Below are 18,275 nucleotides of genomic sequence, written 5' to 3'. Positions count from 1 at the left end.
TTAATTGGAGATCATCTTGCTTGCTACCCGTCTTAAGCTAATCTGTTCTTTAGTGCTGAGGTACCTGGTTGTAAAGCTGCTGTATTTCAGCAGTAGATGAAGTGATCCTGATGTCTGTCTTTGTCGGCCCAAGTATCTGTAATGCTTAATTGGGATAAAAGTCATTATATGGCTGAAGGATTGTTGTCCTTTGGGAACCTGCAGCATGTAATGAAGTTGCATGTAGGTTGGACACTCTGAAGCTCTTCAGTTTTGTAGTGGTTCTCTCTCTCAATTTCTGTAATGTACTACTGATAGCAAATGTGATTGTGACCTCAAGCAAATTCTGTCAAAAGTCAGTAAGCTCACAAGCTCACCATCTTTACAGGTGTGGCATAGCTTTGGCCCTCAACAAGCTCTCCCAGCATCTGGACAGTTCTCAGGTGAAGCCCCTCTTTCAGTTTTTTGTACCGGATGCCCTGAATGATCGCAGTCCTGAAGTCAGGAAGTGCATGTTAGATGCTGCTCTTTCAACGCTCAACACTCATGGCAAAGTAAGTCTGAACGCTTCTCTCTAGTAGTGGAAAAAAGTGGGATGAAAATGTAGGTACTGTGTTGGAGCCCATAGATTTTTAATTTTTTTTTTCTTAGGGGTTACTGTTACTTGTAATAGCTAAAAACTTTCCTGTAGTAGGAATTTTTGTGTGCTCCGCGTTGTTCTGTTAGTGACTAGTGTTGACTAAAAGTGTAGTTTTTCCCTGTCGTTGCAATAAAAAAGAAATAGCACTGAATTAACTGGAGTTAAAATGATATAAAACTAGAGTAATAGAAGTAAAATCAGACCACAGATCTTTTAATCCCGGGCAGGTGAGATTTCCCTTTCAGGCTTCATGCAAAGCAAAACATGAAAGCTTGCTGATCGTTGGCTTAATTAAACTGAAAACAACTGAAGTCATTCAGAGAACTGAGGACCATCCTTCTCCTCACTGCTCGCCCTTCTCCAGCAGTGTCAGATGGGGGAGGTGTGCAGGATGTAAATTGCTCAGCTTCTGATTTTCTCGTATGTGCAAGTCACCTCTTCCAGACAGCCCTCTGTGTTCCTGTTAAGCCCAAGACAGTTGGAGTATTTTTGTATTATTCATTCTTTCCTTCTGTTTCTTAGAAAAGCAGTGTTGTTTGTTTTATCTTTCTGTTCTCCCTTTGCAAATGGAGCAAGCAAAAGAGCAGGCACTGACGGTTTAGGCTAGCTAGCTTGCATTGCTTCTGGCAGCACATCGTGCTGGCAGGTTTGGGGGATGTCGTGGTTTAACCCCAGCCAGCAACTAAGCACCACGCAGCTGCTCCCCGCTCCCAGTGGGATGGGGAGGAGGGTCGGGAAGAAAAGTAAAACTCATGGGTTGAGATAAGAGCAGTTTAATAACTAAAGTAAAATAAAATATAAAACTAACAATAATAATAAAAATATAATAATAATAATAGTAATGAAAAGGAATATAACAAAAAAAGAGAGAAACAAAAGACAAGTGATGCACAATGCAATTGCTCACCACCCGCTGACTGATGCCAGAGCCGCGATCTGCCCCTCCCGGCCAACTCCCCCCAGTTTATATACTGGGCATGATGTTCCATGGTATGGAATACCCCTTTGGCTAGTTCAGGTCAGCTGCCCCGGCTCTGCTCCCTCCCAGCTTCTTGTGCACCTGCTTGCTGGCAGAGCATGGGAAACTGGAAAAATCCTTGACTTAAGATAAATGCTACTTAGCAACAACTAAAACATCAGCGTGTTATCAACAGTATTCTCCCACTAAATCCAAAACACAGCACTGTACCAGCTACTAAGAAGAAAATTAACTCTGTCCCAGCCGAAACCAGGACAGGGGATCTAATTTTTAAGAGATAATGTCTCTCTAGCAGGAAATATTTGTTGCCTGTCAGGGTGGCACAAGGTTTTATGTGATGTGACACATTAAATGAACCGTAAATACAGTGTGATTGTTCATTTGTTGGCTCAGAGAAGAACAAACAAGTCCACTGAGCATAGCAGATCTCTTTCTGAGTGGACTCTAGTGGCAAGTTCTGTGGTTTTGTTTTTCAGGACAATGTTAACTCTCTCTTGCCAGTGTTTGAAGAATTCCTGAAAAATGCTCCTAATGATGCCAGTTATGATGCTGTCAGGCAAAGCGTGGTCATTCTGATGGGTTCACTGGCAAAACATCTGGACAAGAGTGACCCTAAAGTGAAACCAATTGTTGGCAAACTGATAGCAGCCTTGTCCACACCATCTCAGCAGGTAGGTGCTGCCTTGGAGGAGTTTTCGGGTTCCATGCAGAGGCAGGTTAACACTGTGATACTTTCAGGGATGTCAGAGAGATGGAAGATGGCTCTGGTGACAGAAAGCTGTCATTGTGGGTGCAGTCTAGGGGGAAGTTATGTTGGTGATGAATATCTTGTGATCTGATAGCTGGTGGATTGTTTTACAGGTTCAAGAGTCGGTTGCAAGCTGTTTACCACCTCTGGTGCCTGCAATTAAGGAGGATGCAGGAGGAATGATACAGAAGCTAATGCAGCTGCTTTTAGAGTCTGATAAGTATGCTGAGCGCAAAGGTGCGGCTTATGGGTTGGCAGGCCTGGTGAAAGGCCTTGGCATCCTCTCTCTCAAGCAGCAGGAGATGATGACCACACTGACTGATGCTATCCAGGACAAGAAGAACTTCCGTCGGCGTGAGGGTAAGAGACAAAAGCTTTTCCCTCCAAATACTTAGTATTTCTCTTGTACCTACTACCATTGTGGTCAGAGCAAATGATACCTGAACCCCTGCGCTTGGTTTATCTACATTTATTTTACTGCAGTTCGCAGAGAAAGAAATGGGAAGTGTCTGTCATGAGGCCACTGATTGTGTATAGTGTCCTAAAATTGCTCTGTTTGCATTGTGGTGGAAGAAGGGTTCCTGGTCAATATGCATGCGCCCTCCCTCCTGTTTTCAAAGGCAGATGTTGCCGGGGGGCTCCTGCTCCCTGTAAGACAGTATGTGTTTGGCTCCAGCTGGTCCAGAGGGGCTCTCCCAGCCTAGTTGTTCCTTTTGCTGCTGGATATTTCCTGTCCCTATTTCTGCTTACCTAAGCTAGGACTCGGAGGACTGTTACATGTTTTTAATGCTACTGGGCTTCTTGTCCTTTCTGACACCAGAAATCCCCACCACAGCACTAGCCACAAGTGCAAGAAGGCAAGAAACTTCCAGCTGTGAGATTTGAGTGCTTTTGGAGAAATTCTACAGATATTTGGCAAATTTTATCTTCTCTTTCCATCCCCTTTAAATGAAGTTGTACTTTCTTCTGAGTGTCCTTTTTGTTTCTTTAGGGGCTCTGTTTGCCTTCGAGATGCTCTGCAGCATGCTTGGAAAGCTCTTTGAGCCCTATGTGGTTCATGTGCTACCTCATTTGCTGCTTTGTTTTGGAGATGGGAACCAGTATGTGCGAGAGGTAAGATGCCTTAAATTTCTGGGAACATGAGTGTTAAGAGAAAACTGAAATGGAATGGATATGAATACTGTTTGTAACTAGGCAAAGTGAGAAGGTCACCTATCCCTTGAGAAACCACTAATAACAATTTGATCTTCTTAATAACTGAAAGCATCTTATTTCATTGGCCATTAATTGGGAACTACTTGGCTAGCTGCATTGTTGTACTTAGACACTATTTTACATGAAGGCTTTGTTCCCGTTGGGTCTCTGAGGAAGGAAAAAAACATGCGTTATGACACAGCTTGTAAATGTTCTCTTCTCCTTGGAGGCTGCAGATGACTGTGCCAAAGCCGTGATGAGCAACTTGAGTACTCATGGAGTGAAGCTGGTTTTGCCATCACTTCTTGCAGCACTAGAAGAGGAATCTTGGAGAACTAAAGCTGGTATGGACCAATACCTGACTGACATGATTGAGAGTAACCCACAGTTCCCTTTGCTGTCATTTCCCTTCTTTATTCCTTCATCCCTACAGATGGCCGTGATAGTTTATTGTCTTATAAGGGACTGTGGAACTTACGGCTTTCAAAGTACAAATGAGTTCCCTGACACATTTGGGCAACTTTTTTTCCCCCAGCGGATTCAAGGGACGCTTTTTACCCCCTATCTCTCTAGAAGTACTCCAGAAGCTGGAGGTTTCCTCTTGCCCCTTCTTTTCCCTGGTACATCCCCCCCGCAAAAAAAAAAAAAAAAAAAAAAAAAAGTTTTTTAGTGTCTTTAAGTGGCATAGATTAGCTTAATGCATTTGCATTTCAGCCATTCTGTGTTTTCTCTGACTGGTAGATTTGAGTTTGAGGTAAATGTGATCATCTTCTCATATCTCTTCTCTTATCTCTTTTGTCTTTTTTTCTTTTTTTTTTTTTTAATTTCTTTTTGTGTACTTAATGCACAGGCTCAGTGGAACTGCTGGGGGCTATGGCGTACTGTGCTCCCAAACAGCTCTCTTCCTGCTTACCCAATATTGTGCCAAAACTTACTGAAGTGCTCACAGATTCTCACGTGAAGGTGCAGAATGCAGGTCAGCAAGCTCTCAGGCAGATTGGGTCTGTCATCAGGAATCCAGAGATCCTGGGTAAGAACCGTCTACATCTCTAATGTCCTGACATGACCATGGTTTATAATAGCAAGGTTTATGTTCACAACATTTAGGATTAAATCCAAACTTCTATAGAAATGAAACTACTCCTAGAAGGGTATAACATGAAAGCTTAACAGCAGCTGTTTGCTTCAAGGCTTTTTGAATACTCCTGTCCGTTTTGTCAGCTAATGTTAATAGGGTTTCCTCTGTCCCTATGCTGCTAGTTGCTTTAGAAGGATCTAAAACATCCCATGAGAGAACACCAGCTCACCCTGACATCCATTTTTGTTTTATGTACAAATAAAGCCTTTTCTCTCCTTTCTAAAAATGTTCAGCAATCGCTCCAGTTCTGTTGGATGCTCTCACTGACCCCTCCAGGAAGACCCAGAAGTGTCTGCAGACTTTACTGGACACCAAATTTGTCCATTTCATTGATGCACCGTCCTTAGCGCTGATCATGCCAATTGTTCAGAGAGCTTTTCAAGATCGTTCCACAGACACCAGGAAAATGGCTGCCCAGATCATTGGGAACATGTACTCCCTCACTGATCAGAAGGTACAGTACTAAAAGCACGCTCTAACTGTATGCTGTATTTACTGTGTAGGAGGTAAGAGAGCAAGCACTCGAGAGAATTTATTTGGGTTTGGGATTTTGCTGTTAAGGTAGACAATATTAGAATCCATGCAGCTTCTTTAATTAAGTGTATGTAAATGAAGAGATAATGGCTATAAAGACAGTGACAATTCTGAGGTGCTTAAGACTGTCAGCTTTGTACTTTGGTCATCTAGTTATTACCAGATTTATCCCTGCAAAAAGGTCTTGTAATTTTTACCACATAAGAAATGCCTTAACAAACAAACAAGCAAAACCAGTACCAGTGAAACACAGATCAGCTGCTTACAAATGGATCCAGGGTTTGTTTGAAAAGTATTTGTAGAACCTCACTGTAGGCTAAAGATCTGTGTTTAATTTTTGTGCTGATATTCTCTACCTTTAAACCTTGTGTAAATGTTAAGAGTGTCGGATTTTCCTTAGATACAAAGTGCTGGATTGTGAGCGAGCATCAAAAAGGTTTTGAGTGATCTGTGCAGAACTAGTGTTGTGTCTTGGACTTGCAGAACAATTCAGTGTGCTTATTTACAGGATTGTGAAAGCAACTGATTAAACTCTCAGGATGTTAAGGATGATTGCTAATAATAAGGGGCTGAATGTCTTTTACATGAAGGTGACTTATGTTTCTTTCTTGTTTTGAATCTAGTTCTTACTCTTCGGGCTCTTTGTTTCAGGATCTGGCTCCTTACCTACCCAGTGTGACTCCTGGACTGAAGGCATCTCTGTTGGATCCTGTACCTGAGGTAAGTCTTTTGTACAAATACAGTTTGTCTTTCAGTGCGTTAGGTTAGACTTTGTCCTAATCTTCTGTAGATCTGTAATCAGTCTGACACATCTGTCTTAGTAACTTTGACTGGATATTTTGCAAATCTCTGTTTCTCTTGTCTGTTAGGTGCGTACAGTGTCTGCAAAGGCACTGGGAGCCATGGTGAAGGGTATGGGAGAATCGTGCTTTGAGGATTTGTTGCCATGGCTGATGGAGACACTGACATATGAGCAGAGCTCAGTGGATCGATCTGGTGCTGCTCAAGGTGGGGACAGCTGTGTCTGAATAGTGAGCTCAGACTTTCTCCTATTAAATCAGATTAGCTGCTTGTTTCTTGTGTATATCAACTCTGTTCTCTGCTTTTTTTTCCCCAGGTCTGGCTGAAGTTATGGCTGGTTTGGGGGTAGAAAAGCTGGAGAAACTTATGCCAGAGATTGTAGCTACGGCCAGTAAAGTGGATATTGCTCCACATGTACGAGATGGTTATATCATGATGTTCAACTACCTGCCAATTACCTTTGGAGACAAGTTCACTCCCTATGTTGGTCCCATCATTCCTTGTATCCTTAAGGTATGTAGCAGAGGCCTGAAGAGTTTTATTTATTAGAGGATAAAAAGAAGCCTCCAGAGTATTTTAAGCATCATTTCCAGTAATTGTGGGACGTGCAGAGACTTGTTCAGCATTGCTGGAGTATTTAAAAAAAAAAAAAAAAAAAGAATTTAAATTATAAATTATTTCTTCTTCCAAGTTATTTGCTTGCTGTCTTTTGTTTGTACTCACTAGTAATTTCTTGAAATCACCTTTGTGCATTCACAGCTCTATAGTTCATTTACTTTTCATGGCTGAGAGAAAACATCGTTTAGTCTTCCTCCTGTTGGTTTTGTATATTGTGCTGAAAACCCCCAGCTTTCACAGACGCTTTTCTGTCTCTGTTCAGGCACTGGCAGACGAGAATGAGTTTGTGCGGGACACTGCCCTGCGTGCTGGCCAGAGAATCATAAGTATGTATGCCGAGACTGCCATTGCACTTCTCCTGCCACAGCTTGAGGACGGCCTGTTTGATGACTTGTGGAGGATAAGGTGAGGGATAACCATCTTACCCACAGATATTTCTCTTCCATGGCTGAAGAACTGGTGTGATTTAGACTCTATGTTGCTCCTTAAGGAAATGCAGAGACCTCCTGGGAAGCAAAAGCAAGTGTCTGTTTTCGCTTGTTGATTTGAATATGACGCTTTATACCAGTGAGTCTGCAAAGCCCTGCCAGCCGTGGATCAGGTTTCCCGGTACCTGCAAAGCATTACTACTAGATTATTAATTCTGGTAGTGACTCTGAAATGCACTTCCAAGGCAGTTGATGTGGCAATATTTAGCCCTCGTATATTGTTTTTCATTTTTCAAAATGCTGAGTAAGTTATTGTTCTCCTGTGTATGGAAATGTGCATGGAGCGCTCACAGCTAATAGCAATTGCTCAAAAATTAGTTGTACTAAAAGGCTTGTGTCATCTGAATACTGATGAGTGCACTTACCCAGGTGAGTGTCTTTTGGGTTGAGACAGATACTGGCAATGTCTTGTTCCTTTTTAGAGTCCAGGCTATTCCCTGATTCATTGCTTTGATACAGGAATTCTCTCAGCCCCTTCCAGTTCGGAATTCATTCCTTCCCTTTCTCTTTAGCATGCTTCTTCTGAGTCATGTGGGCAGACTGATCTTACATATCAGCCCATGCAGCTTTTCAGTGCTGACCTAGCTCTTTGCCTTGCATTTTCCTCACGTCTGTATTTGACATACTGTCATATTTGGACAGGTACTGCCTGAATATCCTGTTTGTAACACTTGACTTGCTCCTGTTGCCAGGTTTAGCTCAGTTCAGCTCCTTGGAGATCTTCTATTCCATATCTCTGGAGTCACTGGAAAAATGACCACAGAAACTGCCTCAGAGGATGACAACTTTGGAACAGCCCAGTCAAACAAGGTAAAGCTGTTCTTGTCTGTTGTGCCTTTTTTTTTTTTTTTTTTTTTAATCAGCATGGAAAGCCTGCTGGAAAGATGTATTGAATAATCACGTATTTTGTTCTTTTTATGAGTTTCAGGAGTGGATAATACAATTTTGTGATAATTCCTTTCAGGCTATTATTAATGCTCTTGGTGTGGAGAGGCGGAACAGGGTGCTGGCAGGGCTGTACATGGGCCGCTCTGACACCCAGCTGGTAGTGCGTCAAGCCTCCTTACACGTCTGGAAGATTGTAGTCTCAAACACTCCTCGCACGCTGCGTGAAATTTTGCCAACCCTCTTTGGGCTTCTGCTGAAATTCTTGGCCAGTACTTGTGCAGATAAGCGAACGGTGAGAAACCGAGTAATGCCTTCCTGTTACTGCAGGTGACTGTATAAACTAATTCCTGATGAACACAGGATAATTCTTTTCTATAAATATGTCCAAAGCTGTCATTAATTTAACTGTTCTGAGCATGAGTATGTCTGAGTTCTCTCTTTGCTGAAGGCAACTGTGATGACAGTAAAAATATTTTTCTATGTTATTTATAATAGTAGTGTTTCCATTCCTACTACTCTGTCTATACTGTGAACAGTAGTTTATGGTCAAAAGTTAACATTTGCTCACAGTTCACCTTCTTAAGTTTTATAAAACAGGAAAATAGTTAATTAATACATTTTTTGGGACAGGTTGCAGCACGGACATTAGGAGACCTTGTCCGAAAGTTAGGAGAGAAGATCCTTCCTGAAATCATTCCTATTCTGGAAGATGGACTGAGGTCAGACAAGAGTGATGAGAGGCAAGGAGTCTGCATTGGGTTGAGTGAGATAATGAAATCTACCAGCAGGGATGCGGTAAGTTATATGTGGAAGGTGAAATCTCCAGTTTCCTAGATATTTATGTCATGATGCAGGTATTGCAGTTGAGACAGAATAATACAGCTAGTGCTGGACTTGTTTTATGGACTGAATTCAGGGCTTATATCTAACATGAGTTGCTGTTTAGGCAAATGTATGCTTTTGTATCTGTTGGTAAATTTAAAATACTGCAGAGTTCTGACTTTTATGAAATATAATAATAGAAATCACCCACGAGGTAGCCTTAGAGCACTGCAAATATTTGTGTTGATTAATCCTGGTTTTCTTCCAACATATTTCAAGCAAACAGCAATTTAGTTGCAGTTGTGCAAATTCTGTGTTCTTAGCTACTTTACTGAGATGCATGTGTCTGTGGTGCTTTAGATATTCTGCAGTTTCATCTCTACGTCTTTAGGTACTCCTTTTCTCTGAGTCCCTAGTTCCTACAGTGAGAAAAGCCCTGTGTGACCCTCTGGAAGAAGTCCGAGAGGCTGCAGCTAAAACATTTGAACAGTTGCACTCAACAATTGGACATCAAGCTCTTGAAGATATCCTGCCATTTTTGCTGAAGCAGCTGGTAAGCATTGCTCAACATTAGTCAACAACTTGATTAATGATGTTGTGGGACAGGTTTTGAGTAATTAGCTTAAAGGAGAAGCAGGATTGTAGTGGCAGACCTTCAGGGAATGGCAGCTCTATTTTGCCTCCTCCATGGAGTCATCCTAGCCATCAGTAGGGAAGGTCTTGTGGCTAAAGCGTAGGCCTAAGAGTTGCTACATCTGGCTCTGCTAGGGAATTGCCATTGTCACCTGCTTAAGTTGTTTGGCCACCATTCCTGATACGGAAAATGTTTCTGGTGTGACAGAAGAGCTTGGTTTGGGTTTTTGCTATATAATATGAGAGCATTTTTGGATAGAAGGACTTGTGTGTTGGTTATATGATCACATGGTAAATTGTCACTTGAAATAGGGTTTAGCTTGGTGTGTCTCAAATCATCTCTCAGGTTTGTAACTTTCTCTTTCCCTGTAGGATAACGAAGAGACATCTGACTTTGCTGTGGATGGTCTTAAGCAAGTTATGGCTGTCAAGAGCCGTGTGGTGCTGCCTTATTTGGTGCCAAAGGTACAACTGGAAACAAATTTTAAACTTCAGAACTGCGCTTTTTCCTCTGCTTGCTGCCAGTTTTCTTTGGACCAATATGCCAAAAGGAAGAGCATAGTTTGAAATCTTCTTCTGATTTTATGCTCAAAACATTGTAATTTGGGTTGTGATGCATTTTATATTTAGAAACTTTTCATGTTGTAGATGAGTTGAGATTCCTTCTGAAAAAACTTTCTGCTTGTCTTGGTTTTTTTTTTTTTTTTTAGCTGACTACTCCCCCTGTGAACACCCGTGTGCTCGCTTTCCTCTCATCAGTGGCAGGGGACGCTCTGACACGGCACTTGAGTGTCATCCTGCCTGCTATGATGTCTGCACTGAAAGAGAAGCTGGGGACCAGTGAAGAGCAATTGGCAAGTAGCATGGCTCAGCTCTTTGTTATGACAGGTTGCCTGAAGATAGAACTTCGGGTTTACTTCCTAGCACAGAGTCTGTGTTCTCTAGATTCACAGATTGCATGTTTTAATTCAGTCCATTAGCTTCTTCAGGATGAGTCTTTTTGCCTGGTGGCATATTGTGAGTCGAAAAACGTATGCTTTCCAAATCTATTTGTATCCATATAAAAGTCTCTTTGGCCTGCAACAAGATACAATTCTCAGTTTACTTCTTCTTGGAGAACTGCCAGAGTGTCTAGTTAACTTTGTATTTATTCTTGGTATAGAAGACTGAGAGATTAAAGGGCTGAAGGGAGGAAATCTCCTATTTTGCATGCAGCACTCCTCCTGTACTGCTTTCTGAAACATCTGGTATTTGGACTCCAGAGAACATCCTGGAGTTGTGATTGCAGATAGACATGTACGTAAGTTAGTGAATTAGGAGTGTTAGTGACAGAGTCCGTTGTCTGTCTGCTGTAGATGCCCATTAGCTCAGCTTCTAGCCCCAAGTCTGCCTGGAGGTCTCTCATGTACTCACAGACGTGCTTGTAATTAGTATTATGACGCACAGCATTGAACTACCTAAATCAAAAAAATGTTATCTGACAAGACCCACAGTCTCTGATGGGTGAGTAAGATGGGGGAGACTGAGCTACTCTGATTTTTGTAAATTAGCCTTCTGCAGCTGGAGAGCGACCTGTGCAGCAATCAGTTCAGCAGAGTTTGGTCACTTGTTAAATTTTGAGAGCTGGTTATATACCTGTCTCTGCTCCAGGACTGAATCGAGCCTTTAATGGTGATGTGACCAGCTATTTAATGAGGAAACAATTAGCACGTGGGATATGTTGTAGTATTTCTCAAGAGAGAATGCTGTGGATAACATGGGGAAACCTGTGGATAAATCTTGCTTTGTTCTATTTGAGAGTTAACGTAAAGTTAATTTGGACTCTTTAGGAGATGGCAAACTGCCAGTCTGTAATTCTGTCTGTGGAAGATGACGCTGGACAAAGAATTATAACTGAAGATTTACTAGAAGCTACCCGCAGCCCTGAGCTGGGAATGAGACAGGCAGCGGCTGTCATTCTGAATATCTACTGCTCCAAGACAAAAGCAGACTATACTGGTCATCTGAAGAGCTTGGTTTCAGGCTTGATACGTCTATTTAATGACACCAACCCTGTAGTTCTGAATGAAAGCTGGGATGCACTTAATTCCATCACCAAGGTGAGAGGCGGCTTAAAAAGGTTGCAGTAGTAATGCCTAGCAAGGAGAAAATGGGGATAGCTGGTAAAATACTGCCTGAATCGAACCTTCTGTTTTGATTGTAAACTACATTTATATTTGCAAATGCTGCAAAGATTTGAGAGTTGTAAGATGAGCTTGACTTCAGCTTTGTGAGCGAGGAGGCAGGAAGCAGGTGTCTTCTCCTGACACACCTGAGAAGAATTCACAAAGCATAGCTGGTTGCCATGTTGCCTCATCTTTGTCTTACCCCTCTCTCCTGCAGAAATTAGATGCTGGGAACCAGCTTGCTCTCATTGAGGACCTGCACAAGGATATCCGGATTGTAGGGAATGAGGCCAAAGGCGAGCATGTCCCGGGATTCTGTATTCCTAAGAAGGTAAAGGATCAGAATGAGCGTGGATTCGTCACAGCCATAATAGCCACCTTTTGGGGCAACCGACTGATAGGACTTTACAGCTATTAGAAGCAGTGACTATTTGGGTGTTCCAAACCTGTATGTTGGAGAGACTTTTTGTAGGTTACTGCTGCTGTTGAGTTACCCTACAGAAGACTCCTCTTGTAACAAGATCTTTGACAATTCGGTTAGCATGTAAGTCGTGGTCGCTGGCTGCTTTTTGTGTGGGAGTAAAGCTGGACTTCTGTGCCAAATTTCTCTGGTTTAAAAATTCCCCTCACCGCCACCACTTTTCTCATAGCAACTGGCTTAGTAAGGCGTAGATGCATGAAATCAAACCAAATAAAAGTAGCTCTGTGGAATGGGGAAGCAGGCAGCTGAAGGTCAACAGGAAATTGAGAGAAACTCTCCAAGTTTGTGCATCTGGTGTATAACAGGAGCAAAAATAAGATATATATTTTTTGCATCTTAGCTTCTAAGCTTTCTTGTCCAATTTTCATGACAGGGAGTGACTTCCATACTCCTGGTGCTGCGGGAAGGTGTTTTAACTGGTAATCCAGAGCAGAAGGAGGAGGCAGCAAAGGCCTTAGGGCTGGTTATTAAGCTGACTTCTGCTGAAGCTCTTAAACCATCTGTGGTGAGCATTACTGGGCCACTTATTCGGATCTTGGGAGATCGGTTCAGCTGGAATGTCAAGGTGGCTCTGCTTGAAACATTAAGCCTTCTTTTAGCTAAGGTAAGATTCAAAGTAGTTGACTCTGGTTTGTGAACATTTTCCATGGTAACCTTCAGAAATATCTGTTGCTGTTCATGTAGCTACAGCTAGGATGTCTGCTGGTGTGGATTTGATATTCAGGAGTGGCACTGTAACTGGACTGTATTCTTCCAGCAGCTTCTGGCCTACCAAAAAAGCCCCCAATGCTTGAATCACTGGGCTGCTTAGAAATATTGCTAAATGCTGATCCCACTTTCAAGTGATTAGAAACTACCATGTGATTTATCTCTCCCGTGTCCACCATTTTTATGAATCGTTAAGTGCAAAGATGGCCATCTTATGTATCTTTGAACTGAGCTGAGCTTTTATTTAGTGCTCTGTATACAAAAGGCTGCTCATGATAGCATAAAATTTTTTAGCAACATTACCCTTGTATTTCAGTATGCAGAAAATAAATTTGAAAAGGTTAAAAGTTTTGTGGTAAAGCATTGTTTCATGTTTTTCCTATTTTAGTAGTATGTTAGTTCTGAATAAGGGCTAGTTGTGATAACTGCCTGCTATAGAAGAGGTCATGCTGTTTTCAGGCTTTGATTTCTAGCCACTGTTTCAGACTTGACTGCACCACTTTCCCTTCTTTCATCTCTGATACAGGTTGAGATTGCCCTGAAACCATTTTTGCCCCAATTGCAAACAACCTTCACCAAAGCTCTACAAGACTCAAACCGTGCTGTTCGCCTTAAAGCTGCCGATGCTCTCGGTAAACTCATTGTCATCCATGTAAAAGTGGATCCTCTCTTTACGGAGCTACTGAATGGAATTCGTTCCAGTGATGACTCTGCCATCAGGTAAGCTGTAGGCGATATCTCAGACCTTCCTGCTTACTAAGGATGAAAGAAAGGGCTAGGATGAACGAACAAAGCTATTACAGCTATTTGTGTAGAATTGATTCCCACCCCTCCTTAATTCTGAGGGTAAGATTTACTTACTAGTGAAAGCAGTTGACTGTTAATCAAGGGCTGTAAAACAAAGAATGTGGATGATGGGGACTTCCTGGGTCAGAAGCTAAGCTGTGACAGTGTATCGGGGCAGCACTGCTTTGCATCTGCCCGGTTCTCCTCTCTCCTGCGCACCCCCCAGCAACCCACTGCAGCCCACTTTCAGACACAAGACTGTATCAATTGTCAGTCTGTTCTTGTATCCTGAGTGCACAGATCCCTAAGAAATTAACTTCCTGGTTTGAGAATTTTTTTAATGTTTGAATAGTCAGAAAATATTTATGTTGTAACAGACAGACACAAGTACACAAACATGGAAATATTCTCTAGCATGGAGTTTTCAGCCGTGCAGAGAGAGTATCACTCGCCTAAACTGTGAGGCATATTAGTGTAATTGCTGTGTGTCGTGGTTTAACCCCAGCCAGCAACTAAGCCCCACACAGCCGCTCGCTCGCTCCTCCCCGGTGGGATGGGGGAGAGAATTGGAAGGGTAAAAGTGAGAAAACTCGTGGGTTGAGATAAAGACAGTTTAATAGGTAAAGCAAAAGCAGCGCACGCAAGCAAAGCAAAACAAGGAATTCATTCACCACTTCCCATCGGCAGGCAGGTGTTCAGCCATCTCCAGGAAAGCAGGGCTCCATCACGCTAATGGTTACTTGGGAAGACAAAATGCTGTAACACTGAACGTCCCCTCCTTCCTTCTTCTTCCCCCAGCTTTATATGCTGAGCATGACGCCATATGGTATGGAATATCCCTTTGGGCAGTTGGGGTCAGCTGTCCCGGCTGTGTCCCCTCCCAGCTTCTTGTGCACCCCCAGCCTGCTCGCTGGTGGGGTGGGGTGAGAAGCTGAAAAGGCCTTGGCTCTGTGTAAGCACTGCTCAGCAATAATGGAAACACCTCTGTATTATCAACACTGTTTCCAGCACAAATCCAAAACGTAGCCCCATACCAGCTACTGTGAGGAAAATTAACTCTACCCCAGCCCAAACCAGCACACTGTGTAAGAAACTGTTACAGGTATCCAGAGCTCAATTTCTTCTTTAGGGTGGGGGGAGAGGCAGTGTCTGACTGTACGTTGTGATCGCTTCTAGGGACACGATGCTGCAAGCTCTGCGGTTTGTAACACGAGGAGCTGGTGCAAAAGTAGATGCTGCAATTAGGAAGAATATCAGCACGGTGCTTCTAGGGATGCTGGGACATGATGAGGTACTGCTTCAGCCAGCTGCAAAGGATCCCTGCTGTAGACAGTCTTATTCTTAAATTTAAAATCCGAACTTTCTAACAGAATTATTTTCTAAAATAACTTCCGAGGGAAATTACTAATGATAGAATGGAAAGAAACTTATATAAAGAAGCATGCGGTTGGGCATTACTCACTAAACTGAATACGGTCTGTAAAATGGAACTCGTCAGAGCCTTGTAGTGTGTTAGCTGAGAGTCAGGTGCAAGAATGGGAGATCCCTAGCCAGTCACTGATAACTCTGAAAATCTGTGAGTTTAGTGTTTCCTTAGCAACCGTATATGTGGGTTTGACCTGCAGCTCCTCACCAACGTGTTTGAGGCAGCTCTGAAGTCAGGATTTGCTTTTTATCTTGGAGAAAAGCTGCAATACCTTCACTATATGCACATATGTGTGTTTGTAGGCTCTCAGGGGGGGTTTATCATTTAGTGTGAGACATTTTTCAGATAATGGTAGATTTTTCTCCAACGAGCAAGAAGCTCTCCAAGTTTAATATAGGGTCTTCTGTATCATCTGTCAGATTAAAATTAATCATCTAGTAATTTCTCCTTATGTTTTAATCTGTGCAACATAGACATGCAACTGTTGGCATGCTAGAAATAGAAGAATTGAGAAATTGAGAAATGGATAGTGAGTTTCAGGGTGGAGAGGAGTAGTGATAGGATGGTCACGTAAGCAAGCCAAAACAACAAAAGCCCGAAAGTTTTAAATTAAAAGTAGTATGAGCTTATCACAGAGATAAGCTCATCTAGAGATGGCTAGAAGTAACGCTTACTTTCTAGACTGTGAATCTAAACTTAACTCTTTTAAAACATTCACCTTCATCTTTATGACTTTTCCATTTAACAAATCAGAATTTATATAAGGTCTGTAATTCTTCAGTCTGCTGACTCTTTTGACTGTGGATTTGGCTTTAAGTTCCATTATGTACAAGAAACCTAGCAAACTGATAGAAATCCACAAGGTAGTAGGAGTGAAATACTACTACTAGTATTTATTTCCTCCTCTTTTTATTTCATATTGTCTTCTGTCACTTGCTCTTCTTGCCGCTTATTTCTGATGTGGATTGAGCTCAACCAGTGTTACTTTCTTCCTTTCCTCGTTAGGATGCCACCCGCATGGCCTCAGCTGGCTGCTTGGCAGAACTGTGTGCGTTTCTGTCAGAAGAGGAGCTCAGTACTGTTCTCCACCAGCACTTACTGGGTAAGGGAGGCTGTTTACCGTGACTGGAACTGGTTCTGAAAGCAGGGGAAGATACCTTCTTAGCCATTGGTTCAGGCACACTTTGTGACTATTTAGGTTCTTCTTCTTTATCTTAAACCTGAATCTCTACTCTAGATTTTCTTGTGCTTTTCTTTGCTCATGGCTGTTCATTTGTGCACCCTGGTACCTAGCTGAGCACAGGGCGGTGGTTGTAATTTGGGGTTACCCATACTTTTTTTTTTTCTGGATTTGTTTGCAGATGAGTTGATGAAAGCACCAGCATGGCTGAGTGATTGCTAGTGCTGACACAGAGAGGGTGGGAGGTGACAGGATGTTCAGGCAGGCTGGACGGGAGGGCCATTCCACCTTTTTTGATGACACTGTGATCTTAGATTGGCTTATGCTTATTGCAGACCACATCTGATGGCTTCAGATGCTTTTGGAGAATTAACTAGTTTGCCTCTAAGTTAGATAAAAGCATGAATTTTGTAGGAATTCATAGTGGTTGGGAGCACTATGGGATTACCCTCCTCTGTGGAATTAAAAAGGGAATCTGTTAGCTGGTTTCAAATTACAGATGTCTTTTACAATTTTATTAGAGAGCCAAGGCTTGTGTAATTCCGATACCAAGCTCCTTCATGCACTAAGTGATGTGGGGCTGATTACATGTGACTGAGACCATCAGAAGTAACTGGGTTGAACAATACAGATTCACTTGTTTGTGTCTGGTTTCCGTATCTGCACAGAAGGTGTTCCTGTCTGGTGGAGGTGTTGCGTTTTAGCACTGTTTATATGGCTTTTTGGGAGGAGTGGAGGAAGCAAGGCATTGCTTTAGATGCTGCTAATTATTTCATTTTATGGAAGTGAATTGACAAACTGACAAAAGCTTTCTTGAATGAAGAGGAATGGATAGCAGGAGTTGTGCTATTGTTCTTTTCTTTCATTTGCAGCAGATGTCTCTGGCATTGACTGGATGGTGAGACACGGACGAAGCCTGGCTCTCTCCGTGGCCGTAAATGTTGCTCCGAGCAGGCTGTGTTCCCCCAAATACTACAACAGCGTTCAGGAGATGATCCTCAGCAATGCCACTGCTGACAGGGTATGTCATGAGAGTCATCGGGAGTAAATTACGCTTCTCTTTCCCTGTTAAAGTTCTCGTTCACAGGCCAGGTTTACAAGAAGTGCAAATATTTCATTTTAGGAGGAAGATTTTAAATCTAGGGTTGAATGAGTAATTTGGTGTAGGGAACCTGGGGGCTCTGTGGGGCCTGCCACTTTATTCCGTGTGGCTCATAGCTGCATTATGATTTTTTATCAATTACCCAAGAACATTAACCCAATGTTTCCCTGCTTTGCATGCTACAGTTTTTTTGAAAGATCGGTTTAGCCTTCCACAAAAGCTTACCAGCCCATGAGCCTAGATATAAAGGCTGTTTGAACTCTGCTGTAGTAATACCAATTTTTGTCTTTATGTTGAAGATTCCCATTGCTGTTAGTGGCATCAGAGGGATGGGCTTCCTTATGAAATACCACATGGAAGGAGGAGGGAACCTGCCTCCAAAACTTTCCAACCTCTTTATTAAGGTAAGACTTTTTATGGTAACTACCTGGTGGTGTTCTCACGTGATCTGAATCTTTGTTTGAGCTAACTCATAGGTGGCTTTCTCTATCAAATTTCTGTATGATAACCAAGCATGAAAACTGAAAGCTCGGTTGCCTTATCTTTGGAAGCTCTGAATCCCCTGATCCCTGAAAATCTAGATACTTCTTTTTGTGGCAAAGTACAGACAGAATCACTTTATCAGCCTGCTTTGCAGTCGTGAATACAATACCGCTATCCCTGCTGTAATACGGAAATTTGAATTTTGATCTTTCTGTGGTAAACTTCAGTTTTGATTCTTACGAATTCATTTTTTCCTTTGCAGTAACAAACAGCTGGCAGAGCAACAGAGAAGAGTGGGGGGGAGTTGTCAGTTTTGTAAGGGTGCTAAAGGTCAGAGGGCCTTTGTCAGAAATGCATCAAACACCAGCTCACACCTTACCTGGTTTTGCTGCAGTACTTTTTGACTTCCACTGTTGTGGAAGGGGATAGCTCCGAAAGACTGAGATAAAAGAGTATTGAAGTTAACGCTTTTTTCAATTCAT

At 42.4% G+C, this 18,275-nt stretch overlaps 1 protein-coding gene across 2 annotated transcripts in view; it reads left to right on the top strand.

Moving 5' to 3' along the window:
• The window catches only part of GCN1 (GCN1 activator of EIF2AK4), a 45,036-nt gene that overhangs the window by 24,269 nt on the left and 2,492 nt on the right, over nt 1-18,275 (top strand). The window contains exons 32-56 of one of the 2 annotated variants that reach the window (XM_050906401.1): nt 368-533; nt 2,075-2,269; nt 2,460-2,706; nt 3,338-3,459; nt 3,770-3,884; nt 4,391-4,570; nt 4,912-5,132; nt 5,864-5,932; nt 6,082-6,220; nt 6,330-6,526; nt 6,894-7,036; nt 7,812-7,929; nt 8,084-8,299; nt 8,638-8,802; nt 9,221-9,382; nt 9,835-9,927; nt 10,173-10,316; nt 11,292-11,561; nt 11,845-11,958; nt 12,482-12,712; nt 13,343-13,536; nt 14,779-14,893; nt 16,034-16,130; nt 17,081-17,229; nt 17,610-17,714. In XM_050906401.1, coding sequence (XP_050762358.1) covers nt 368-533; nt 2,075-2,269; nt 2,460-2,706; nt 3,338-3,459; nt 3,770-3,884; nt 4,391-4,570; nt 4,912-5,132; nt 5,864-5,932; nt 6,082-6,220; nt 6,330-6,526; nt 6,894-7,036; nt 7,812-7,929; nt 8,084-8,299; nt 8,638-8,802; nt 9,221-9,382; nt 9,835-9,927; nt 10,173-10,316; nt 11,292-11,561; nt 11,845-11,958; nt 12,482-12,712; nt 13,343-13,536; nt 14,779-14,893; nt 16,034-16,130; nt 17,081-17,229; nt 17,610-17,714 — 3,967 coding nt within the window. The remainder of the gene's footprint in view (nt 1-367; nt 534-2,074; nt 2,270-2,459; nt 2,707-3,337; nt 3,460-3,769; nt 3,885-4,390; nt 4,571-4,911; nt 5,133-5,863; nt 5,933-6,081; nt 6,221-6,329; nt 6,527-6,893; nt 7,037-7,811; nt 7,930-8,083; nt 8,300-8,637; nt 8,803-9,220; nt 9,383-9,834; nt 9,928-10,172; nt 10,317-11,291; nt 11,562-11,844; nt 11,959-12,481; nt 12,713-13,342; nt 13,537-14,778; nt 14,894-16,033; nt 16,131-17,080; nt 17,230-17,609; nt 17,715-18,275) is intronic. The other variant, XM_050906402.1, reaches the window with a different exon arrangement.

This window comes from Gymnogyps californianus, chromosome 16 (assembly GCF_018139145.2).
Source record: "Gymnogyps californianus isolate 813 chromosome 16, ASM1813914v2, whole genome shotgun sequence".
Taxonomy (NCBI): domain Eukaryota; kingdom Metazoa; phylum Chordata; class Aves; order Accipitriformes; family Cathartidae; genus Gymnogyps; species Gymnogyps californianus.
Note: the sequence above shows the minus strand (reverse complement) of the source record. Positions and strands in the feature narration are given on the sequence as shown.